The 27,757-nt window shown below is 50.8% G+C and overlaps 1 protein-coding gene across 1 annotated transcript; it reads right to left on the bottom strand.

Annotated features, from left to right (window-relative positions):
- Positions 1-298: 298 nt before the first annotated feature.
- On the bottom strand, positions 299-26,484 carry YPEL2 (yippee like 2). Its single transcript, XM_078857708.1, has 4 exons — positions 25,804-26,484; positions 11,902-11,945; positions 7,352-7,460; positions 299-4,856 (listed from the first exon to the last, which is right to left on the bottom strand). Exons 1-4 carry the CDS (start codon positions 25,918-25,920, stop codon positions 4,767-4,769), a joined length of 360 nt encoding a protein of 119 aa, XP_078713834.1. The 5' UTR covers positions 25,921-26,484; the 3' UTR covers positions 299-4,766.
- Between the last annotated feature and the right edge of the window lie 1,273 nt (positions 26,485-27,757).

The following is a 27,757-nucleotide window of genomic DNA, read 5'->3' as shown; positions in this document are numbered from 1 at the left end:
ACCGGTTGAGATGCCGCTCGCTATTATTTATTTCAGCTGTGGCACGGAATCGAACTCAGGTTGCCGGGTTCATAGTGCAGCGTGGTAACCACCGTGCGTGCCACTGCTTATTTTAAATGACAAATTATTATTATTTCGTAATCGGTACCCGAGTTTACTGCTTTAGAATATCAATGGGGAAATACAGTATTTCTAGATTTGAAGCTTTCGTGACTGCAAGGATTCATACTCTTAGGTTTTGTCGGTAAAGTCACGTAGGTAAAAAATAAGACAATTAAAATTAATAAAAGTAATAATTAAAATTAAATAATTTACAAAAATAGTTTTAAATAAAATAATGAAATATTTTTTTTTCTTATTCATTTTATTAATTTTATTCTTTTTTACCTACGTGACTTTACCGAAAAAACCTAAGAGTAGAAATACAGCGTACCTCGAGGTAACATATAAATAATCGACAGACAAAAAGTCCAGTGGCCACGTAAACAAATGCTAGTCCATCCACCTGCGGGCCTTTCAGACGGACCCTTCCCACTGTTGTCTATTTGGTGCCGACAATTGGGAGTGGCGGCGCAGTGGTTAGCGCAATGCGCTGCGAACCCATCATTTTGAGTTGAATTACTGGCCACGGCTGACATTGCGGGCTAGCGATATTTCAACTGGTCCTGCGTCTCTCGCCTCCACCAACTCACACTGACCAGCATGGTGAAGTATGGTCAACCGATCCCCATGACTAACACGGCATGGGAGAGGCCTTCATCCAGATGTGTATTGACAAAAGGACTATAAATTTCGATTTAAAGCTTTCGTGACTGCAGGGATTCATCTTCTTGGTTCTTTCGGTAAAGTCACGTAGAATGGAAATAATAAAATAATAAAAATAAAACATAATAAAATAATTATCACGACGTTTCGGCCACAACGCAAGCAGCCGTCCTCAGGTGGAGAACAGGTCTGTCGAGAAGATTTATTTTATTATGTTTAATTTTTATTATTTCCATTCTACGTGACTTTACCGAAAGAAACAAGAAAAGGACTATAGATTATGATTGTTACTATGACTGCAGTATTTCATCATCCATGGTGGCGGATGGTGATTTGGGTTCACGAAGGTATTTTATGCAACTGGTCCCTGGGAAAAAAATATTTGTGCATTCCCCAGCGTGAGAGAAGCGATCCCTCTAACCGTTGTCGGCAATTCTGTTGTGGAACATTTTACAGAGCTGTATCATGCCGATTATTTCCACGAAGGCTAAACACAATTGCATATGGGCACTTCTCCGATTTAAAATAGAAATACTGTGCGATTGTGCGCACGTGCATATGCTAGTATATGCGAGCCTTCGATTTTTTTTTGGCTAGCCATCGAACAAAGGTGGTCACTGCATCGCGCGCTTTCAGATGCGCTTCTGCGGCCGTCTGGAACGCTCTTCCTTACGATATTAGGAAGCCACTGGAGCTATGCAATTTTAAATCTAAATTTAAAACTCATCTCTTTAGAACTGCTTTTTGTGTTTAATCTGTTGTCATTCCCCCCACCCCACCTCCGATTAGAACGGTTGGCTACGTGCGGATGCAAAATAAGTTCAATATACATACACATTAGAACGGTTGGCTAGGGTGCAAAATAAGTTCAATATACATACACATAGGTGTGGGCCTTGGGAGAGTTAACATGACGCTCTTCCGATTAGCGCGTGGAGTTCAAGGAGCAATAGTGCCGTAATAAAAATAAACATTTTAACAGACCGCATACAGTGCAAACCCCTCTGCTCCACATTCTCCCTCCTCCCACCAGCTCTCTTCTCCTCCTCCCTCACATAACGGGGGGGGGGGGCAAGGGGGGAGTGTTGATTTCCATTCGAGAATGAAACTCCCCGCTCCACCCGCACGTTTCCTGACCTCCTTGCGACCGCTCACAGCATCACCACGAGTAACACAGGCCAGCCAACCCAAAGGTTCCGCTGCAACAAGTCAACAAACGTGAAAGGAGGTTTAATAACAAAAGATATAACGAGTATTGTTTCACCCCGCCCCCCCACCACCCCCGTAAATCAATGCTGAATTTTCCAACATTCGCAGTTTGGTAGCGTTTTTTTAATTATTATTTTGTATTTTTATCTCTGAATGTTTTTTGTGTTTTTTTGTGTGTGTGTTTAGTGTCAGTAGTGCACTGGTCCTGCAGTGTTCACTTTCAGACGTAGGCATTTATACCTCGAGTAAAAAATAAAACGTACGTTGTAGCGTTTCTTTGCGAGTCGTAACACTGCTGCTCTTGTTTTCGTTAAACTTTCGTTTTACAAAGTCGGGCGTCGTGGTTGCTCTCGAGGCATTGCGTAGACCTCTCCCTCTCCTTCTCTACCTCTCCCCGCACATCCCAAACACAGGCAAACATCGTGGGACCCTCCCTCGCCGGCATCAAAATATAAGCATAGGTTTTAATCCTTTCTGGCAATACAACAGGTGTTAAGATTTTAAAACAGAAACCTTTTGCAAGGAATCACGTCTGAATTAACCACACGTACTCGTGGTGAACATGCAAAAAAGAACATGCTTCTGGTAATATGTGCATTGTCTTTGAAACTGATTGGTCCACACCAGAGACAGCTTTCTTTCGAGCCTAGTCTCAAACGGTGTTCGACAAGAGGACGCCAAGAGGCGAACGATTCCTTGCAACAACAACAAAAACGGTTTCTGTTTGGTGTTTAAACATCTTATTGTCAGAAAGGGGTAAAACCAATTCTTATAACGGGGAAAGCAACTTGAGAACGTAACGGAAACAAAACTGAGCCAACGACGCACGGCACAACAACAACAACAACAACCAACAAATCAAAACGGCCAATGTTTTCTGAGCCGGGTTCCTGGATTCCTGATAAACTGAGCCAACCCAAGACCGAGTGCGTCTTTCTTCGGCAAGCTTCCATCGGATGCCTGCTCGTACGGGAACACCGGGCGCGTTGTGTACACGACGGATGGACACGAGTGCTGTGTTATTGCGCACGGGAGGGGGAGGAGGAGGATGAGGAGGAGGTTTGGTTGTGTTGTTGGGTAGCTTGTCCACGGTGGTCGGTGCGCACCGCTACCGCAAGTTGTTCCTCGGCACCACAAGCTCCACACTTCCCATTAGCAACATTTGCTCTTGCGTATCAAAGGGGTACAAAGGGGGTGGTTTGATTAACCGGATTTATGGGCAAATAAGGAGCAGGGGTTGGGGCGTGTTCCCTTCCCGACCACCTCTCCCCACTGCCTTTAAAGGCGCTGGTAAACATAAAAGACCAAGTGCTAAATGAGCAGGGAAAATAATATTTGCTATAAAACTGCAAAATTCAATAGCCATCAGTTTGTGTGTAAAAAAAGTGGTATAAATAAATGGTAGGAGCAACACAATTGATAAGATTGTGATTTCTGGAATCGCCCCAAGAAAAGACGCACATTTAGGGCAGATAAACCGAGCAGAAAAATAAACAAATTAGCACCCAAAAGAACGATTCACCATCCGCTTGGCCACTTCCCAAGCACGCCGCTTTCCGCCCCTTCCAATTCGCGCACCGATCACGAAGTTCATAATCCATGACGGAACGCTCGGTGCTTGGGATTTTGAAACGATACAATAAAAAAAAATCTCGTTCATGTTACAGGTACACATTTTAAATAAATGAGGAGTTAGGAGGGAGCGGCATCGTAACAGACACAACAGCCTCAGTTGAACACGCGTCGCGCACACGTCCAGAGACGGCATCTATGTATATGTGTATATCTGATGGCAGACGGCTAAATCTTTAAACGAGGCTCCACCGACGCAGGCTTAGGGGTCAACGCGGCCACAACGGGGTTACATCCGGCCACGCGGTGTGCACTGAGTCTCAAGTCATCGCGAAAGCCGCGATGCGCGAAAAAGTTAAACAAATTTTGTTTCCATCTTCTTGGTTCTTTCGGTAAAATCACGTAGAAGGGAAGTAATAAAATAATAAAAATAAAACATAATAAAACTTTTTTGTTTCAATAAATAAATAAATGCTTCGCCATTTCCTACAACGGGTTCAATCATAATTTACACGTAAACGCAAAAATAATAATAAAAATACAAACTGTAACAGAGCCGAGATGCCTCGGCATTTTTGACGTAATTTTAGAAGCGCAATTGTATCGTACCATAATAATAACGAACAAACAAAAAATATAACTTAATTGCCCAGCTTTTGAGCCACCAAATCATGTGCTCGTTTTTAGAAAGAAAATAAACCCCGACGACGCAGCGTAACTCATCTCTCCCCGCCGTGGAGATGGAGCGGGAGAGAGAAGAGGGCGAGCATGGGAGCGTGCGGCGTGAGGGATTCGTTTTCGTTTTTAGTTCGTGTCGCCATCTCTCGCTCTCTCTCATTTATGATCGATTGCCCCAAAGCCTCTCCCTGGCCTGGTCGCCTCACGACGTCCCAATGGGGGAGGGGGGGCGGGCGGGCGGGGGGGGGGAGAGAAGAAGACGGAAAACCACGGACAGAGACGAGGACGTCAAATTGTGAGTACACACGGCAGGACGCTCGTGACAAGACAACGCCACCACCTCGAGGAATACACGTGGGTGGGTGCCCCGCCCCTCCCCCCCCCCTCTTCTTCAAGCGAAGTCTGCCCCCCCCCACACACCCCCCGGCACGCGCCCCCGCCCCCATCCCTGACCCCCCCCCCACTCCACCCGGGGGCAGCCGGGGGGAGGAGGGGGGGGCTCTGAAGTGACTGCTGACCGAAGTGGTGGGCGGAGGGGAGGCTCAGTCCCAGCCATTGTCCTTGATCATGTGCGCCAGCTCGATGATGTACTTACCCTCCTTGTACTTCTGACTGCTCTCGAACGCGTGCTCCTGCGCGCACAAACACGGCGTCAATGAAGACACACGGCGGTTAATGAGGAGGAGGGTCGTTGCAGCTCACGCAAAAATGGGGCCTTGACAAAAATGGGGCCTTAACTACACACAACGGCGGGGTTGATGTGATGTTCTGAGCCGAAACCCTCCTCCCCACCCCCCAAAACTGGACATCTGTGTGGGAGAAGAGCTTTCTAGCTCATCGGATTGTTGCAGTTTAATTAAATATTCTGAGGGAGAGAGAAAAAAACAACCCATATTTTGAGACAGACGACTATTTGTTTCACCGAGTTGGAGTCGGTAAAAAAGATTAACCCGTAAAAACAAAGTTTTTCACTATAAATCCTTTATATGCGTGGCGGCTAGAGTCCTCTCGTCCTCTGGCTTGAGATGGCTGCCACCTATGGGTCAGATGATTGCCTGCCATCATTAAGCAATTGGTAATTAAATATAATTTATTTTTTCCTAAAAAGTGTAAAATGTTGGAAAAAAAATTTTTTCACGAAAATAAATTGTCACGCACAACGAGTCTGTGTGCAAAATGTCAGCTCGATTGGATCACGGGAAGTGGGTTAAAAAACGACCCAAAAATTTGCACGGTCGTAAGCGCGCAAGCAAGCAAGTGAACTTACTATAAAGGATTTTAAAATGCGCAAAAACAAACGTAAATACTGCAGGGAATCGGATCTGAATTTGAATGTAGGCCTTCACCGCTACTCGAGCATCCCAGGCATCACTTGTCGTGCGATGCCAAAAGCGCACACAGCTGTTGATTTAAATGTCCTAATGCCCCGTTAAGATATAAACACGAGCCATCGCTTTCAGTGCCGCCAGCACCTGTGTTGTACCAGTGCCGGACCCTTCGGCGTCTACCCGGGTCACTCGTGCATACGAGACGATCCTGGCCTATCCATTTCTCGCCTGGTTTAACAAAAGAAACTCCTCACTAAGATCAAAATCGTACAATTTTGCACAACAACAATAACACCCGGGCCATGTTAGGGGCGCATTACCGCATTCAGCACTGGCAACAATAAAAATGCACTGCGGTCAGGGGCCGGATTAGGCCCTTCATTTGTAGGCCCTCCTTGCCATATTGAAGTAACAGCTGAGTGATGGTAGCGTGGCCATCAGAAATATTGTGTCTTTTAACTCCGATGACATAATTCATGACATTGCCACAGGTGAAGCTACGGGGGGGAAAACATTGACTTAAAGCTTTCGTGACTGCAGGAATTCATATTCTTTGGGTCTTTCGGTAAAGCCACGTAGACAGAAAAAATAATAAAAAATATCACGACGTTTCGATCGCAACACAAGCAATCGTCATCAGGTGATTTTTTTTATCTACGTGGCTTTACCGAAAGACCCAAATAATATGGAAAAAACATTGTTTAAAGAAATGAATGTCGTGAGCGATTTACGTTTGATGAATTTAAATAAAAGTGTTTCTTTTACATGGGTCAATAAATACGTTTGACGAATTGTTCATTTTTTTTATTGAAATCTAATTCATACTCTTTGGTTCATTCGGTAAAGTCACGTAGCTAGAAAAAAACAACTAATAAAACACGACGTTTCGATAGCAACACAAGCCATCGTCTTCAGGTGAAAAAATGGAATACATACTTAGGCCCTTCCCTCATATTCGCCTTAGGCCTATCATGACACTAATCCGGCCCTGACTGAGGGGTGCCAGAGACAATTAATGAGCGTGTGGGGGTTATACACATCTCCGTGTCACTGCACTGGGGCACGAGCAAGGCAGAAGTCAACACCACACAAGGTGGCACCCCAGCAGGCCGGGGAGAGATCTGCTGACGAGCACGCAGCACTTCTCTGGGAGGGCACCAACCTGCCCTGCATCTGGCACTGGGCCAAAGCAATTCATCTGTGTGCATCATCCCTTTCCTCTCCCATGGCATCGCTTTAAACTCACTCACCTGGCTTTAACCCACGCCCCCGACTGCATGAACCCACGCCCCCGACTGCACGAACCCACACCACAGGCTTTAACCCACGCCCCCGACTGCATGAACCTACACCACCGGCTTTAACCCACGCCACCGACTGCATTTACCCACGCCACCGGCTTTAACCCACGCCACCGGCTGCATTAACCCACGCCACCGACTGCATTAACCCACGCCACCGACTGCATTAACCCACACCACCGGCTTTAAACCACGCCACCGACTGCATGAACCTACGCCACCGGCTTTAACCCACGCCACCGACTACATGAACCTACGCCACCGGCTTTAACCCACGCCCCCGACTGCACGAACCCACGCCACCGGATTTAACCCACACCCCCGATTGCATTCAGCCACACCCCCGACTGCATGAACCCACGCCACCGGTTTTAACCCACACCCCCGACTGCACGAACCCACACCACAGGCTTTAACCCACGCCACCGGCTGCATTAACCCACGCCACCGACTGCTTCCACCGGCACGCCTTCTTAAGACCCAGGGAAAGCAACGCACGTATTTCCAGCCCAGGGTGGTTTTGCAGTTTTCGCAGTAGATGTCGGCCACCGCGTGCAGCCCGGTCAACAGAACCCGCTCCTCTGCCGGCCCGCAGCCCACGTTCACTCTGCACAGACAAAGACAAAGATCCCCCGTATAGCCATACAGGGCTGTTGGGGCAAGTGCTGTTAGGGAGTACCTGTGAAGGCCGAGCGGCGCGAGGGGGCGGCGTGACCAGCACCACTGTTCCGGCCAACTTTATCTGCCCGGTGCCGATGAATGCACGCAGCGCACACCAAGTGCTCCTTTAATTTCGCACGGAATATTCACCGGCAACAGCTTTATTGACTCCCCCGTCCCCGGGCTGAACCAAAGCCCCGATTCCGAACAACGCGCGGCACAAATCAGCAGACACATCCTAACGGGCATCACCGAAACACACCGTTCCTGTCGCCTGGCAGAGTCGAGTCGTCCGCGGCAGATTCGTCGCGGGCCAAGGGTGACCTGGCGACCGTTTGGTTGGCATCAGTCGGCACGCGGCGGAGAAAGAAATCGGCTTTTGGGAGGCATTTCTCGGTCAACCCCCTCGTCTTGTCCCATCTTAGTTCGGTCCGCGTGATGGTGGTGGTTGTTGTTGTTGTATTTTGTTTGTTTGTAGCTCAACTGTGAGACGACCTCTTATGTTTGATCTCTTCCCCCCCCCCTCCCCACCGCGCGCGTTGGTGATGTAAATCGGCCGGCGTTCTCGCTGACCGTTCCATTAAAGGGCGCGTAAAACTCCAGGCTTCGGAGGTGACGGGGGGCACAGCGTCTGACAGCGAACCTGATTTATTTTCTCCACGCGCAATGGGATTGTAATTCATGATGCGCACAGACGCTGCAAAGACAAACGCGCCTCTCATAGCCTTAGCAGACTTTTGGGGCAAGTGCTGTTTAGCGAGCACCTACGAATCCTGGCATGGTACACGAGGGGGTGGGTGGCCAGCACCGCGCCTGGCCGCCTTTGTCTCTCCAGTGGCGATGTTTGCACACCACACCACGTACTCATTTGAGGCTGAGTCGACCTCAGGGAGGCCCAGGGACCGGTTCAGATAATCGTCAACGGTGTTGGACGCGAAAGGGACATTTACCCGGGCCGCCGGGTTCATAGCGCAGCGCGCTAACCATTGTCCTACAGCAGCACCCCACACACACCCACTATACACACTCTCCACACATACACACACATTATCCACACACGCACACTATACACAAACACTATCCACATACACACTCTACACACACACATTATCCACACACACACACATTATCCACACACACATTATCCACACACACACATACACATTATCCACACACACACACACTATCCACACATACACTATCCACACATACACACTATCCACACACATACATACAAACACCATACACAGAGTAAATACACTCTGTTTAACACGTAGGCTTTCGTGACCAATATCAATAATAGAGGTGTTTTGGGTGGCGGGTTTAACGACACATTTATATGTTTACGCGATCTAGCCCAAAACACCTCATTGATGTCCATATACAACAGCAGTGTGCTTTAAATCAATTGGTACATTCACAATTCACGCGAATCGAAGTGCTCTCGGGTTCGTGCACAGTTCCAACGTCTCGCGTTGCGTCCGATCCAACGAGACGAGCAAAACGGGACCAATGAGTCGGTGAAAACGAGACGCCAACGAATCAACTGTTCCACGGAATCGCGATCCCGAATCGCGACGATCCACCGAATCACTCGGCAATTGGGGCAGGAGGTGGGGGATCACCTCGCGCAAGGCCGAGCGGACGCGAGTTGACCACCTGTCACAGACGTTAACAATTCGAATCCAGTGGCCGGCCTGGTCAATACTGCAAGACTCACGGAGGCTTTCCTTAGCAAAGACAAGCGTCGCAATCATAATTTAAAAAAACACACAAACACATGCACGTTCAGCCTAAACAGACGCTGAACTTCGAGGCTCACCGACCGCGCCTGGCCAAGACCAGGATTTGCAGAATCCCATCAGCGGGTGCAGGGGACGTGCAGAATTACACAGCTCCTCCAGGAGACAAAACTGAGCCTGGCATCAAATTCGATCGGCCGCGCCATCCTGCATGCGTGCGTGCGTGCGCGGATGCCCAGCCTCCCCCGCGCGCCGATATTCCGCGTTATGTCGCGCTCCCGGCCAAATTGCGGCTCCGCTCGTTCGATACAAACTGTTGGCCGGGGGAAGGAAATAGGAGAGAGAGAGGGGGGCAGGGAGGGAGCCGGGTGGGGAGGCTTCTCGTGTTGTTCCGTTGATCGACTTCCCCGTGCCCGCTCGGCCATACGGGGGGGGGGGGGCTCTTCCAGCGGAGGTGGCGGTTTTGGCTGTGGCAGCGGCAGTTTGCATTCGCCGCGCTATCGCAGCATGGGACGCGCGCGGATGATGCAACGGGTCATCATCTACAAGTCGATTCTAATACGACTGTCCTGGATTTTTCCGTTTATATTTGTCTTTCCAAGGAAAGAGCGCACTGAGCTTCAAGACTCCCTTCCTGGAGGGTCCTGTATCGGCATAATAACACTTTTATTTTGTTTCGCATCATTTATGCTATTAGCATCCCATAACGAGGTATTTTAATTATATATGAGGACCAAATCCCATATACAGCCAATACCAAGCAAATGAAAAGCCTACTACCGAGCAAAATCTAAAATGAATAAACAAATTAAGAAAATGCATCAAAAGCAAAGGCACAAACAACAAATAACGTCTCACAACAAATAGGTTTGGCAGCCTTCGTTTGGCAGCCTTCATGAAAGATTGTTTAGTTTCACGAGTAGTAAACCCGAGTATCCAGAGGAAACCCACTGTGCATACGAGAGGGAAACAGCACAGATTTATTAAAGAATCCATCGCTGTGCTTTTATCCCTTGGCTACCTCCCCAGCTTAAGCCTGCGTCTGCTGGTATTTATCGGCAGTCATCCATCCAAGCACTCACCAGGCTCAAGCACAATTATTATTTATTACAATTTTTTATGCTTGTTTACCCAGGAAAGCCTCCTCCTCTTCGAGTATGAAGACTCTCTTTCAGGAGGGTGCTGCCAAGTTTTTTTTTGGGGGGGGGACGTCGATGGATGATCTTGGTGATAAGGGGCCGTCTAAAAATGACGTCACGTGATTTTGGACGATTTTTGACCCCCCCCCCCTCGTCACACGGCGTCACAAAGAGTCAGACCCCCCTCAAATATGACATCACAAAGCTCTGCCGCCCCACCCCCCAAGAAAAAAAAATGCTTCAAATCACTTTAAACTATTGTCATTGTAGTGCGTATTTAATGTGGCGCTGCACTCTGATGCTGTAGGAGAAAACATTTATTAAAAATACTTTTTAATTAAGTAGAACGTGTTGTGTCTATATTTATTTAAAGTTGTGCATTTTGATGTGACGTCACATTTCTCAAACCCCCCCCCCCCTCGTCACACATCGTCACAAATGTCTGACCCCTCCAGCCCCCTCCCCTAGGTGCGTGACGTCATTTATGGACGGCCCCTAGGGTGTCAGCCAAAGGTGAGAAGACGCCCGAGAGTAAGACCACTGCGAAGATGGAGCCATGCAGGAGCGAGACGCGGCGTTTCAGTACCACGACAGCAATGGCGTTGGTGCTAGGAGGCCTTCATCCTGCAGTGGCTAGCTCACGGCTAAAGACGATATGCTCAGAACACGATGCGTCTCATACATTCACACCGCTCTGTGTTCAACGCTCCCCCATCATCATCCTCATTATCCTCGTCATGATCAACATCGTGAGGACACGGAGGGAGGGCCACATGCACCACCGTGGGCACCAAAATGGACACATTTCACGAATCGAATCGTAAACCACAAAATCGAAGGAATCTACCAAAATCGTCTGGGGTGGACGAATCGGCTCCGTCCATGCTCAAGCGGCATCGACGTCCTGTACCGGGCGGACGGACTGGGCGAGGCGAACGCGTCGGTAATGCCGTGATAAGTCATTTGCGCTAACGGCACAGCATGGGGGTTGCATCCGATGCCAAAGCGCGCCACCAAATATGGAGCCGCGGAGCATCGGATGGCACATCGGCAGCCGCCGCCGCCCACCCGCGGTGGCCAGCGTTGCGCCTCCCGTACAGCCTGGGCTGTGACCCCGTTACCGAAGTAATCGATGGCCCCACCGATCGTCGGTTCGATGGCTCAACCGATCGTGAAAACACAATTGGGAGAAAAAAAAGATGTCTCACCTCTGCTCTTAAGTGTGTCGCTGGACGGGAGGTAACGGACGAGCTTGGTGACGTCATCGGCATCATCAGCCGCTGTAACGCTGGGCGTGGCTTGTTTGGGGGGTTTCCTACCTTCGGAAGGTGGGATGTGGGGGTGGGCGCCATTTTTCAAAGGGCCCACCGGGTAATTGACCACAAAAAGGAAGTCGTACAATCTGTAGCCGACCAATCGATTGATAGCGCGGGCTCAAGTCTCAAGCAAGGCGGTGGCTTCCCCCTCCGTACACACACAGCCGTGATGTAAATAGAGGTAAACTTACACAGAGTTGAACAAATACGCCCTTCCTTGGCTCCCTTGGAAGGACTGCACGGGGCGGGCGGGGGGGAGGGACAGAGAAGAGGATATTTATTAAAAACAACAACAAGAGCCCGGGACCTGTTAGCAGTGACACGAGCACAAATGAAAACACACTTGCCAAGTTCATCATGAACGCTGCACGCTTAACACAAACAGCAAGCCGACACGTCGGCAAGTAAAACTCCCTTTGCTCTGTGGCTCTGAAGCAGGACAATTGCCAGAGACAGTGGCCCGCTGCGAATACGTTTGTCATCGTTCCGCCGATTGCCGGAATATCGTCAACAAAGTGGGCAGTTCGAAGATCGCACGGGTTTGATTTCAAGGACACCATCTCAATCGCGAATGCAAAACCAACAGCGCACGCTCAATACGCTGTGTGAGCACGCATTGATTTTGGCCCGAGCGGCCGTAGCACCACATCTGATTTGGTAAGGATATTTATGTTTCCAGGAATTATTTTTTTGTACTTTTCTGAAGAGCCAAGCCGGTGGCCAAAATGGCCTCAGCATGGCCTTTACCTTCCAAAATATGAAAAGAAAACGCTATTCCGATTTCTCATCAAACTATATTATATACATATTATTTCTATACCAAATCAGACTCCACGCATACACACACAATTGTACATGCACAGAACGATCTTGACACTGCTGGTAGCAGTCAACGGCAAGTCCACTCAGCTCCACATCTTTCTGTATAACATCAGTCCATCTCCTCTCTAGCCTGTGTCTTTGCCCGTTTAGCCCCCACTATCTGGCCAAACATTATCCGCTTGGGGACGGCAATGGCTCGGCATGCGGGCTATGACCCAACCAAAGCAGCCTCTGTCGGACGAGCTCACCGATGGGACTCTATCCAGCTCTTTCTAGGATCTGTAGCGCCGCTCACACTGTAATCCAGCCTGGCTAGACCCATAATGGTCTGTAGGCAGGCCAGCCTGAATGTTTCAAACCGGCGTAGATGCTCCATTAGAGGGGTCCACATTTCGCAAGCAAAGAGAAGGGAGGCCAAAACTGTGGCCGAGAAGACCCGAAGCTTCCTGTAGAGTGACAGGACAGGTAGCTTTCACACAGCGTTACGCAGTTGATGAAAATATAATATCGCTCGGCTGATCCGGAATGAGACCCCTGCTGCAAAGCCCGGAGCTGGTCATAAGCACACTGTCCAGGTAGGGAAACTTCTCCACTCTCTCCACAACTGGTCCATCAATCAAGGAAAGTTGAGGCGGGTGGAGTGTTTTATGTTATAAAATACCCATGCTGATGTGGCATGCTCCAAGTTCTCTCACACACACGCACGCAGAGGCTCGCACACACACAAGGGGCTGACACAAATACACAGGGGCTCACACATACACAGGGGCACACAAACACACACAGAGGCTCTCACACACAAAAAGATCCCCCAGTATAGCCTTAACAGACTGTTGGGGCAAGTGCTGTTAGCGAGCACCTATGAAGGCCGGCACGGCACACGAGGGGGTGGGTGGCCAACACAACGCCCGGCCGCCTTTGTCTCCCCAGTGACGATGTTTACACACCGCACCAGGTACTCATTTCAGGCTCAGTCGACCTAGCGGAGGCCCAGGACCTGTTCAAATAATCGTCACTGGTGTTGGCCATGAGCGGGAATTGAACCCGGGTCGCCTGGTTCTTAGCGCAGAGCGCTAACCTCTACACCACCGCTCCCCACACACACACAGGGGCACACACACACACAGGGGCACACACACACAGAGGGGCTCACACACACACAGAGAGGCTCACACACACACAGAGGCTCACACACACACAGAGGGCTCACACACACACAGAGGCTCACACACACACACAGAGGCTCACACACACACAGAGGCTCACACACACACACAGAGGCTCACACACAGAAGCTCACACACACACACACACAGAGGCTCACACACACACACACAGAAGCTCACACACACACAGAGGCTCACACACACAGAGGCTCACACACACACAGAGGCTCACACACACACAAAGGCTCACACACACACACAGAGGCTCACACACACACACAGAGGGGTTCACACACACACACAGGGGCTCACACACACACACACAGAGGCTCACACACACACACACAGAGGCTCACACACACACAGAGGCTCACACACACACACAGAGGCTCACACACACACAGAGGCTCTCACACACACACAGAGGCTCACACACACACACAGAGGCTCACACACACACACAGAGGCTCACACACGCACACAGAGGCTCACACACACACACAGAGGCTCACACACACACAGAGGCTCACACACACACACAGAGGCTCACACACACACAGAGGCTCTCACACACACACACACACAGAGGCTCACACACACAGAGGCTCACACACACACACACAGGTGCACACACACACACAGAGGCTCGCTCAAACACACACAGAGGCTCTCACACACACACACAGAGGCTCACACACACACAGGGGCTCACACACACACACAGGCTCACACACACATACAGAGGCTCACACACACACACACAGAGGCTGGGGCTATCACGCTCACACACAGAGGCTCACACACACACACAGGGGCTCACACACACCGAGGCTCACCCACACACAGACACACACACACACAGAGGCTCACACACACACACAGAGGCTCACACACACACACAGAGGCTCACACACACAGAGGCTCACACACACACACAGAGGCTCACACACACACACAGAGACTCACACACACACACACAGAGGCTCACACACACACACAGAGGCTCACACACACACACACAGAGGCTCACACACACACAGAGGTTCACACACACACACAGAGGCTCACACACACACACAGAGGCTCACACACACACACACAGAGGGGTTCACACACACACAAAGGGGTTCACACACACACAGAGGCTCGCACACACACAAGGGGCTGACACAAATACACAGGGGCTCACACACACACACAGGGGCACACACACACACAGAGAGGCTCACACACACACAGGGGCACACACACACACAGAGGCTCACACACACACACAGAGGCTCACACACACACAGGGGCTCACACACACACACAAAGGCTCTCACACACACACAGAGGCTCACACACACACACAGAGGCTCACACACACACACAGAGGCTCACACACACACACAGAGGCTCACACACACACAGAGGCTCACACACAGAGGCTCACACACACACACAGAGGCTCACACACACACAGAGGCTCACACACACACACACAGAGGCTCACACACACACACAGAGGCTCACACACAGGGGCATACACACACACAGAGGCTCGCTCACACACACACAGAGGCTCACACACACACACACAGAGGCTCACACACACACACAGAGGCTCACACACACACACAGAGGCTCACACACACACACACAGAGGCTCTCACACACACAGAGGCTCACACACACACACACAGAGGCTCTCACACACACACAGAGGCTCACACACACACACAGAGGCTCACACACACACACAGGGGCATACACACACACAGAGGCTCGCTCACACACACACAGAGGCTCACACACACACACACAGAGGCTCACACACACACACAGAGGCTCACACACACACACACAGAGGCTCTCACACACACAGAGGCTCACACACACACACACAGAGGCTCTCACACACACACAGAGGCTCACACACACACAGAGGCTCACACACACACACACAGAGGCTCACACACACACACAGAGGCTCACACACACACACAGAGGCTCACACACACACACAGAGGCTCTCACACACACACAGAGGCTCACACACACACACAGAGGCTCACACACACACACAGAGGCTCACACACACACACAGAGGCTCTCACACACACACAGAGGCTCACACACACACAGAGGCTCACACACACACAGAGGCTCACACACACACACAGAGGCTCACACACACACACAGGGGCATACACACACACAGAGGCTCGCTCACACACACACAGAGGCTCACACACACACACACAGAGGCTCACACACACACACAGAGGCTCACACACACACACACAGAGGCTCTCACACACACAGAGGCTCACACACACACACACAGAGGCTCTCACACACACACAGAGGCTCACACACACACAGAGGCTCACACACACACACACAGAGGCTCACACACACACACAGAGGCTCACACACACACACACACAGAGGCTCACACACACACACAGAGGCTCACACACACACACACAGAGGCTCACACACACACAGAGGCTCACACACACACACACAGAGGCTCTCACACACACACAGAGGCTCACACACACACAGAGGCTCACACACACACACAGAGGCTCACACACACACACAGAGGCTCACACACACACACAGAGGCTCTCACACACACACAGAGGCTCACACACACACAGAGGCTCACACACACACACAGAGAGGCTCACACACAGAGGCTCACACACACACACAGAGGCTCACACACACACACAGAGGCTCTCACACACACACAGAGGCTCACACACACACAGAGGCTGGGGCTATCACGCCCACACACCGCAACGGTAAAAATATCCCGCCTGACGTCAGCGTGCTGCAGTGCGGATGTCTCGAGCCACAATAACAAGCACTCATCGCGGCGCCCCCCCCCACTCAGCACCCCCACTACCCCCCCCCCACTTCGCACAGCGCCACCGTTGCCATTGCCCTGTCGTGGGCAGTGACGGTGGTGAACGGGAGGCCGAGGAGGGCCGAGTGATGCCCAAAGAGGCTTTCTGCGCCACCCTTCTCACCACCACCACCACCTGATATATTCTTGGGAGCCGATGTTGGTTCGCATCATTCAGGCTGCCCGCTAAGAGTGGGTTTGAGAGAGGTGGGGGCGGAGGAGGAGGTGTGCGCTGACACGCATGTGGAGGAGGCGCGTGAAGGACGCTACTGCTGGGCAGTTGGGAGGCCGTCGGCCTCCAGCAACAACGGAGGGCGGAGGAGCGACGCTCACAACAACGAGCGGAGCGCCGGGTTGCTAAAAGGGCTGGCACGGTGCGGAGCACAGTTGGTGCATCTGCCAGTCATCTCAGTCAGTTAACACATGGCACCTGGGTCTATTCCGTGACCTCCTGCCAATGACCTTTCGACATTTCACGTGGCTTCTAAGTGCCACTGGCCTGGCACGAGCGTCGTGGTGACGTCGCCGCCACTTAGTTGTGAACGGCGTCTGTTGTTGTTGTTGTTGACACGCGCGGCGCTTCTCCTACAATGAGCCCCCCCCCATCACCACAATACTGGATCTGGGCCGCATCAGCGCACAGTAAGTAGGTGGTGGTGGTGGCGCTCTGCCAACAGATTACGACAAAAATAAATTGAAAATTCACAACGGTGCTCTCCTTTTGGCGTATCTGCTGAGTTTCACTCTGGGGGCGAGATTATCATCTCTCAACATCGGTTCACTTCTCGTCACATTGGGTTTTTGTTTGGTCACGGGGAAGTGTAAAAAAAAAGAAACCCCCCTCTAACATCTCCACTGCTGACCCCACGGGGACCGGCCAAGGCACTGGATGGGTTTTTAAAACATTCCGTGTCTCTCGCACGGTTGTCTTTCAGATTGCGTGCAAACAATGGAAACGAGCTGCAAGGTCGATGAGCCGGAGCGAGCTCAAGGAGCACGCTCCAGGAATGGGACAAAGTCAGCCATGAGCGTAGAGTAGCATTCATGAGGGTGTGTTGACCTCGGCTGACAATCATATTTTCGTGATGTGATTTGCCGGCTTTGGTGCGAGCGCACCGCCCCGGCCCTGCTGAGATCCTGGGTTCTAATATAGATTACAGCTGCCTGTGCTTTTAAAACCGGGCTCTCAAGCGTAGCGAGTTGACGGTTTCAGCCTCGTTACCAATGACTGGCATAGAGACTCATAGATTGTACGTATGTTGAACTTATTTCACACCGCACGGAGATAACTGCACTAATCGGAGGTGCGGGGGAAGGACAACCAATTAAAAACAAAAATCGGTTCTAAAGAAATGAAGTATAGTAATAGGTTTTAACCCTTTCAACTGGTACAAAAACTGACACCTTTATACAAGGGATCATGTTTGCAATAACCACAACACAAGCAGTCAAAATGCAAACAAAAAGAAACAACTCTGATGATGATAATGATATGTACTGTCCTTGAAGTTGATTGGTCCACACCCGAGACAGCTTTTCTTAGAGCCTAGTCTCCATTGGAGTTTTCAATCTAGATTTACGCGTAGACTAACATCGACTGAGTTGTGATTAAACTGGGTTCTCAAGCGTACACAAGTTGTGTGCCTCGTGTGTGATTCTCCCACAAGTAGTTCCGTAGGATCATATTCTGGGGTCTCTGCAAGGCAGGGTGGTGCACTGCTTGTTGCGAGAGTTCCGAATTTTTTGTTCCCATTACGCGATGACAATATCACAACTGAAATATACGACGACAGGGAAATGCATCCTAAAAAAAGGCGTCATATTTCCTACACTTCACCCACAGTGCATGATAATGCAACAGAAAGTTAGACTGTAATGCGCAACGGGGGAGATCCAATTACATTGTCATGTTTCAAGTTGGTTATTGCCAAGCTTTCTCATACGAACATTTGTATTCCCCCGAAGACCAAAGGTCAACTGAGTGATGTTGTTGGGATGATGATGACATCAACGGCATTGGCTTATTTGACCTCTTGAACTTTGGCCCACTCACGATCATTATGCTTCCAATGAGACCACATTTTCACCACCAGTTCATGTGCCGCAGCGAGATGGATTACGGCATCGCGTGACCGTGAAGGGTGGCGACAATGGTAGAGAAGGTTTTCATGCAATGGATGATGACAATGATTATTCGATATATATTTTGGCAATTTCTCTATGAACAGAAGCTCGCGTACACACACCCCCACGCACAACACGTTTAACAGACATCCATATAGAGGGGTAACTGGACAGTAATCAAATTGCACTAAACTTTTTGGTAATTTTACCAGGTAAGCCACACTTAGCTAAATAGATATTTTAAAGAAGCAACACCTAGCCACAAATGATAGCCCAACGAAGTGGCTTATCACGTGGTCCACACGACCACAAGGAGAACACGCAAATTCCATATTCGCAGGTGTTAGGGTTGGGATCGAACCCACGGCCTCCTGTATACCAGGCGAGGTTTTTATCAACTCGCCAAGCGCAATAATGCAGGTTCAGTATGGAACCGGTTCTCTTCCGCATCGCAACAAACTGCTGCGTAAAGAACATTGACACTCGACAGAAGCCCAAATAATCGTCACCCTGGTCATCGTCGGACACGATTGATCCACTGCTGGACGAAGGCCTCACCGAGCCATCAGCCATCTCTCGTGGTCCTGCGATCCAACAATCCAACCCACGCGTTCTAATTCCGTTACCGCCAAAATAGCCCATGGACGTGGAAGGGAAAATGCAAAAAAGCTATCTTGAGCACTATTAATACATACATACATGTACAATTAATTGCATGCATAGCTAGTGTAATAATCGATAGTGTTTCAGAGGGCGACTTCCCAAGTTCATCACAAAAGTTGACCTTGTTAAGCACTGCACGGCAGGTGCGACAACTTCCTCCTCAAGTGGGGAATGAAGGAGTCGCCTGATCGTGACAGCGATGAAGCTGCGATCCACCACTCGCATCGCGACGATCATCGCCCCACTCGCGTTTCCTTCAAGAGGTACAAACACGGAATTCACCCGATGACCCCAGATGCCATTGAACGGCTTCTCCAAACTCAAGGTTACAGCTTAAAAAAACGTCCTCCATCACCAGACCCAGGTGCCCACTCTCCCGCATAGCTATACACATATCACCTGCTCAGCCATTCTTAAAAAAAAACCGATGACGCATCATCGCTCTTTCTTTACGATAACTCACGTGGTGCCCATTTCACACTGTGACGGGGCCTGCTCCTGTGATTGGCTCTGCTGAGTCAGGTGACTCGGCATGCACACTGGAGTGTGTGGAAGCTTGTCATGAGATAAATGTTTTTAAATCCTTTATATTAAGTTCACTTGCTTACGCGCTTACGACCATGCAAATCTTTCGGTCGTTTTTTAACCCACTTTCCGTGATCCAATCGAGCTGACATTTTGCACACAGACTCGTTGTGCGTGACAATTTATTTTCGTGAAATTTTTTTTCCAAAATTTTACACTTTTTAGGGAAAACAAATTAAATATTTAATTACCAATTGCTTAATGGTGGCAGGCAATCATCTGACCCATAGGTGGCAGCCATCTCAAGCCAGAGGACGAGAGGACTCTAGCCGCCCGTTTCAAAGACCAATGTGGGCTGGGTTGTGGCCCATTGAACACGCATATAAAGGATTTATAGTGAAAAACTTTGTTTTTACGGGTTAATTTTTATACAGGTAAGAACAACAGTTCCACACTGCCCACCAGGGATTATTTGTCTGTCTGTCTGTCGTGCATAGCAACGCCCTCGATTTGTATTTCATAGAGCACTTCGGGCGGGCTCAGCACCACGTGACGCGCCGCCCCACGCAGCTTGCGCCGCGTGGCACGGATCGCACGAATGCGCCGTCCAACCAAGTTCCTTCCTGCCCACTCGGAAGGAACGTGTTTAAAGAGCGCATTCCGTGTCCATCCTCCCCACAGTTCCCATGAAACAATTCCGCAAGAATTATTGTATGGAGCACATGTTGCAAAGCGTACACGTGTGTGCGTGTACACGTGCGCACGCGCTGTTCAACTCGTCGGCGCGTTTCGGAGACTCTGACGCTTCAGCTCCCGATCGGAGTTCGTGGGACGTCGGCCTCGAGCGAGCTTCTACGTCGCGCACGTTTTTGGGTTTCCACTGCAGTCCGCGGCCCGAGAGCATTCGCGAGAGCGGCACGCAACTGCCGCCGCGTGGTCGAGACTGAAGTAGGAAAATAAGCTCAGATTTGAAGCTTTCGTGACCGCAAGGATTCACACTGTTAGGTTTTGTAAAGTCACGTAGGTAAAAAAAATAAAATTAAAAGTTAATAAAAGTAATAATGGAAGTTATTTTATTATTATTTCATTTTATTTCCATTATTACTTTTATTAACTTTTAATTTTTTTACCTACGTCACTTTACCGAACAAAACCTAACAGTATAAAACAAGCTCAGTTCATACGTGCGCCGAGTACGCCCTAGGGTGGATTCATTCGGATGGCAACTTAATCCTAAGCAGGCACGGACGGCAGAGATGCAAAGTCTACCTTTATATAGCTGCCCCCCCCCCGGCCCCCCCCGGCCCCCCCCCCCGGTCCCCCCCCGGTCCCCCCCCCCGGCCCCCCCCCCCCGGCCCACGGATTCCGGGAACAATCTAAGTTTAGCCAATCCCACTCGACGAATGATGACGAGCCCCCTCTGAAACCCAGCATCTGTGTTTATAATTGGCTTTCACCACGTCAATGTCAGTGGGAGGAATCCACCTAATCCTCTTTAATCCTTTGGATTTAGTGCATTTATTATGCAGGACCATAGCATTGTGAGAATTTGTATGAAGAATTATTTAGGATTATGACTATAATAAAAGCAATAATAGAAATGCCTTTTTTTGAAATCAGCGATGAGCCTCAAAACACATATTCAGGAAGAGCCTGCACATTGCACGTGTTTAGCTTGTGAGAAGAAACTGGAGCAACCAGAGAAAACCCACGGATATGAGGGGATAACGCTTCGAGCTCCACACTGATATATTCCAATACAGTACTGTACTGTCATCTCCGAGCTACCCAACTGTCCACGCCTCCGATAAGCACGGCTGGATACGTACGGTGCGAAAGAAGTTCAACAGACGTACATACAACACGTGGTATTCCCAGACGGTCAACCATTCAAGCACGAACCGGGCTCGACCCGTCTCAGCTTTGACAATGTTGGCGCATTCTGGATGATTTCTGTTTTCGGTTCGAATTTAAAAAAAATCACAACCGGATCCATTCGACAGCTTCCGTCGTTTGGACCTCGGCATTGAGGATTCAGACTCTCGGGCCCCTCGAAATCCCCCCCACCGAGAGAGGCCACTAGGGTCGCTCACCGACAGCTGCCGCCGCCACCGCCGCCGCCGCCGCCACACTTCAACGCTGGATCCGCGCGGATCAGCGACATCCACGGCAGCGCCACTGCGATTGGCGGCGTAAACCCTTGCCCACGGGGATAGAAAGCTGTCGCCAGCCAGCCGGCCCGCTCGCCCCACCCGCCCACCTGCCTGCCCACCTGCCTGCCCACCCACTATCCCAGCCAGACACCTGGTTGACCTTGCCCCCCCGCCACCCCCACCCCCCCCCCCAAGCTCCAACCCGTGTGGGTGCAAGGAATATGCATTCACGATCGCTGGCAGGATCTCAATGCGGCTCACTAGCCCGGGCTCATCGATGCCAATTCAAGGGAACCTGACCCACTTTGTTAAGGCGCTCCTTCCAGCGAAGCGGGTTATAAATGCGGAGACATCCGGGGCTACAGGAACGCGTCAGATCACGCGGCACTGCCGTGCGGCTACGCCCTGGGCAGCAGCGTACTTCCAGGGTCCCACGACCAAGCTCGCGTTTCACATTCGCCAACCCGCGTTGACCAGTGTGAAGTACGTTCAAAGAAACCATCCCATGACACGCACGGGCATGGGGAAGCCGTCATCCAGTAGCGGATTGACAAAAGGGCGGTAATTTTTTTTATTTTACCAGATACGGCCCACTCAGCTATATAGCTTTTTTCAGAAGTGACCTGGCCACAAATGATAGCTCGTCTAAGTGGCTTATCACGTGGAAGTTTCTAGCAGCCAAATACTCGAAATGCACGTTTATACATGTGGAGGGAAAAACCGGAGGACCCGAAGAAAAATCCACGCAACCACGGGGAGAGAGACATGCAAACTCCAAATGTATAGCAGGCGCCAGGGTCGGGATCGAACCCACGACCTCCTGCATACCAGGCGAGGGAGTTAACATCTCGCCACCGCAGGTATAATTGCGCTTGAAGTGACAAGGTGAGCGCGGGGCCGTGGCGAGGCTCAGGGAGATGTTTCCGTCCGATTTACGAGCGAGCACCGGCAGAACCAGTGCGCCTTTGGAAGGAGCTCACGGTCACATGGCTCCAGTTGGGCGCGCTTACAACGCGAGATGAATTATTCATCCTGTTTAAGCACTAACTCGAAGATTTCCTCTGCCGAGTGGAACAGCCGTATCTCGCTGGATTCTGGGGGAGCCCCCCCCCCACCCCGTTCGTGTGCAAACATTACTTCTGAATATTTCCGTGGCTCGGTGGCGTATGTGGAGAGTGCTTCGTGCACACTGCTATGAACCCGATGGCCTGAGTGCGATTCCCGCTCGCCCCTTGGCTGACATTGGTGACATTTAGCGTCAGCCAAGGGGCGAGTGGGAATAGAGTGACAAGGCGTTTTTCCGTTGCGGCACCGACGCTTTGGAAATAACCTTGATCCCTCGTTTAACATCGTAAATCTGCCTTCAAAAAATGCCACGAAGCAGAAGATTGGCGGTGGATACGGCTGCACTTGCAACTGTGATTTGTAACTTTCATCCTTACCCATTTTTCACTAATTCAATTATAATGTGCAATTTTGTTTTTGATGGACTGTGTGTTGTCTTGGTGTGGTCTGGGACTGTTTTGGCTGTTCTTTCGCCGCATTGCCCATGCCTTGGAATCGGTGTACTTATGCAATTTGAACTTACAAACTTTATCTATATTCAGTATACATTTTTACTAATTTGGTTACCTTTCCTATACTTTTGCACTCCTATCGTGTGTTTGTGTATTGTTTGTTGTTGTAACTTCCTGACCCGCTCCTACTGGACATCTGTGAAAAGAAGAGCTGCATAGCTCATCGGATTTCTCGAGGATAAATAAAGATTCTGATTCTGATCTGATCCGGAGTGTCGAGTTATATCTGAGCTCATACTGGGCTCCACCCTTCACCCACCCGCATTGTCCAGAGTGGTGAAGTATGGCCCAACAAGGCGTAGGGTGGCCTCCATCTAAATAGTGGATTGGCTAAGGTCTGTAAAATATACTCTTAGGTTTTTTCGGTAAAGTCACGTAGGTAAAACATAAAATTATAATGAATAAAAGTAATAATAGAAAAAAAAAATTGTGATTTATTATTTTATTTTATTTCTATCATTACTTTTATTAATTTTAATTTTATTTTTTACCTATGTGACTTTACCGAAAAAACCTAAGAGTATGAATCCTTGCAGTCACGAAAGCTTCAAATCTGTAAAATATGTTTTACTATTTTGAAGAATCTTTAGACCAGATAAAAAAATTGCATCGTTCCCCAGAACAATTTCCCCCAATTTTATCGCCAGAGCAGCACGCAACCCTTCGTGTCACACAAGGCGCCCAAGGAAGCGGGCACCACAGAACTCCCTGTGAGCGTACTTCAAGCGACCTCTGCTCCGGCCCAACAACCGTCGTCTTCGTCACACAAAGGCGCGGGTCGCTTGACTGCCAGGCAGCGGCAACGGATAACGTCTTGAGCCTAAACGCCCGCGAGCGAACCCCATGACACCGCTGCAAACGATGTTCCCCAATCTGACGTTTCCTCCTCGCACTCATAGGCTGTGAGACACGGCCCGCAGGAGCGGTTACCCTGCCTCTCGCCAACAGCTACTCGAAGTGCCACTGCGCGCAACGCCGCCCTTGGCAAACGGCACTCAGATTATATCCCTGGCAGGGCGCCAACGCAGGGGTTGGCACCTATGAGCTACAAAAAAGAAACCGGGACATTGTTATTATCATTACTATTATTACGTTTGTTTGACCGGGAAAGCCTCATCGAGTCCCACGGCTCTCTTTTTAGGAGGGTCCTGCCGATGCGAAAAATAATATATCACGTTACCGCAAGAGGGAAGAGCGGCACGTAAACTCGTTGGCCCGAGTGGGGTATTACTACTCAATTTGGGAACACTGTTCAAAAGAAATCATCTCAAGACAGCTGCATCAACAAGAGGATGATACTGCCCACCCATAGGGGGCAGTGGGGGCGGCCTGGCCTGCACTCGACTGATTAGACCCAGGGTGGGGAACCGTCTTCTTGCCAGGAGCCGAATAGAATTCACAAACACCTCAGGCAGAGGGCCACAAATTAATAGAGGCCGATCCTATAATAATGCAAACAATTATGACGGCTCATCTTTAGCGTTGAATGAGTGCGCTAAAATTGCCAACGCAGCGTTGTTGCCAGCTGCAATATCATTCCCCCTCTAGTAACCGATTAGTGCAGCTGAAATGCTTGCAGTGATGGGTAAATATAATTTGATGCCCATTTCAAAGTGGCGGGCCTCATGTGGACACGGGCCGTGTGAAATAAAGTCGTGGGCCAAATCATAGGTTCTCCATCCCTGGATTAACCGAGGACCTGCAGTAACGTCCTGGCAGCATAGCAGAGTGATCAACAGCTGGCCCACAAAAATCTCTTCCCTCACCCAACGCTGCTTGCCGAATGGTTGCCTCGTCAAATAATTTGGATGCAGGGGTGAATTGTAAAATTGTCCAGTCATTACCATGAATACAATGTGAATTTAAATCCTGTCTCAGCGCGACGTGTCACTAGACATTATACAAATACTGTGTGCATATTTAATTTACAGAGACAAGAAGGCAGTCAGTCGTAGGCAGAGGTAAAAGGAAGGCCTTGAGCCTGAACTTGAACAGGGGGGAAGCAGACTATGGAAGTAGAGACAAAATAAACGTGGACCAAAGCTAAGCAACAGTTGCGGCACAACCAGCGCAGGGGAAAGGAAAGAGCGTGGTTGGGGAGTTATGGAGGCGACAAGATGGCTGAGGAAGAGGAACCAATCGCAGGTGAGCGGCGACGCACCTTGGAGATGAGCTCGTCGTGGTTGGCCAGGTGCGCGCGGCAGTGCACGCAGCTGTACTTGCGGTGGCAGTTGGGCAGGTACGCCTGGAAGGTCTTGGACTTTGTGAGCTTCACCATGCTGAGGGAGGGCGCCGCCTGCTGCTGCTGCCGCCGCCCCTCGTCGCTGTCGCCGAGGGCCCCGTTTGCCGCCGGCGGGTGCGGCCGCGGGGACACGCACGCCGTGAAGCGGCGCAGGCACGGGCACGCCGCCGGGCAGGGCCACGCGGGCAGGGGCCAGCAGCCGCCAGCGGCGCCACCGCCGCCCTGGCCGCCGGGGCCACCGCCGCCCTGGCCGCCGCCTCCCTGGCCGCCCTGGCCGCCGGGGGGACAGCAGCGGCAGCAGCCGGGCAGGGGGAGGCAGCAGCAGCAGCAGAAGAAGCACGAGGAGGCGGCGGCGGCGGCAGCGACGGCGGCGGAGGAGGAAGGGGCGCAAGCGTCGCGGCCGCCGCAGCAGCAGAACGGGAAGGCGTCGTTGTGCCCCGGCTGCTGCTGCTGCTGCTGCTGTTGGGGCGGAGGCGGCGGCGGCGGCGGTGGGCACGGGAAGGCCGGGCAGGGCAGGCACTGCAGCAGGGAGGCCCACGCCGTCTTTACGCCGGGGCGGGGCGGCCTCGGCGAGCCCCTCGCGCCGGCCCCCACAAAGCGGTGTCTGCACGCGGTGGGCGCAGCGGCGCGAGGGTTAAACGAGGCGCGACACGCACGGGCACCGGGGCTTCATTCCCGAGGAGCGGGCGGGCGGGCGGGCAGCGCAAGGTCACACGCAGCGACGGAGGAGGCACCTCCTGGGAGATGCGGAGTGCCAAATGATTTATGATGAATGCGGTGACAGAGAAGCCACGTGGTGAAGGTGGCATGGCAGCTCCAGGGTTAAGGGGCGACGGGAGGTCACAAGGGTTTCCCGTCGCTTGCAAGGGCTTTGTGAAGTCCGAGGTCCGACGTAGCAAGAGGCGGCACCTTCACACCGGAGGAGTGGGGAGGGGGATGAGGGGGGGAGAAGCCAGGTAATAGATGTAACCAGGTGGATCAGCGAGCAAAGCACTGAGTCAGTGTCGCTGAGATCCTGGGTTAGAATCTGGGGTCATTTAACCAGTGATTAGACCGACTTCTCGGGTGTAGCGAGTTAATGGTAGCAGCCAGTCACCAATGGCTCACACGGAGAGAAATAATCTCACATAGAGGCACGGAGCTGCTGCATGTAAACTGGGTTATTGGGTTGTGAGTAAACCAGACGCTCTCAAGCCAAGTCACGCAGGCTACACAAACAAACCATCATAATAATACAATTGGATTTCCACCAAATCTATCCCAGCTTTGAGACTTAAAAGAATCAGTTTGATTGACAACCACCAAACTCTCCTTGGAAGCCACGTACAAAGTGAGCCCCGAGTGGAGATGACAAAGGGAAATTTTGAAGTTCACTTCAGAAGATGTTCTGTTACATCGTCCGAATGGGAACACGAAGGTAAACGTGTGATATAGTGCACCGTCAAGACTAGCTGCATGGCGTAGAAATAAAGTGGATTTATTTTTTTGTTGTCGCCTAGAATAAATATGTTGTGACACTCCAGTCGAAAGAAACTCGATCATTGCATAATTACATCAGAATAGGCCAAACCACTCCATGGGGCCCATCAGCCCAGGAGAGGATAGCAGTAGCATTGTAGAGGTCTATAACACGATATAACACGGTGAACTGATGGTTATTTAAATGACGAAAATGCAAGGCTCTGTCACACTTCGTACGAATATAATCAAAGTGTTATTTTGGTCCATCAGCCTATTTGCCTCCTGCGCCCGTGTCGCCCGGCAGCAACTGTTTACCACGTGGGCTGCCACGCTCGCCATTGTGGGTCACGCGGTGGCCAAACCCCTCGTGTCATCGCTTCTCTTATTCCTGCCCCGCCGGAGACCGAAGGCC

This window comes from Lampetra fluviatilis, chromosome 6 (assembly GCF_964198595.1).
Source record: "Lampetra fluviatilis chromosome 6, kcLamFluv1.1, whole genome shotgun sequence".
Taxonomy (NCBI): Eukaryota; Metazoa; Chordata; class Hyperoartia; order Petromyzontiformes; family Petromyzontidae; genus Lampetra; species Lampetra fluviatilis.
The sequence above is the reverse complement of the archived record's forward strand: the minus strand, read 5'-3'. Positions and strand labels throughout refer to the sequence as shown.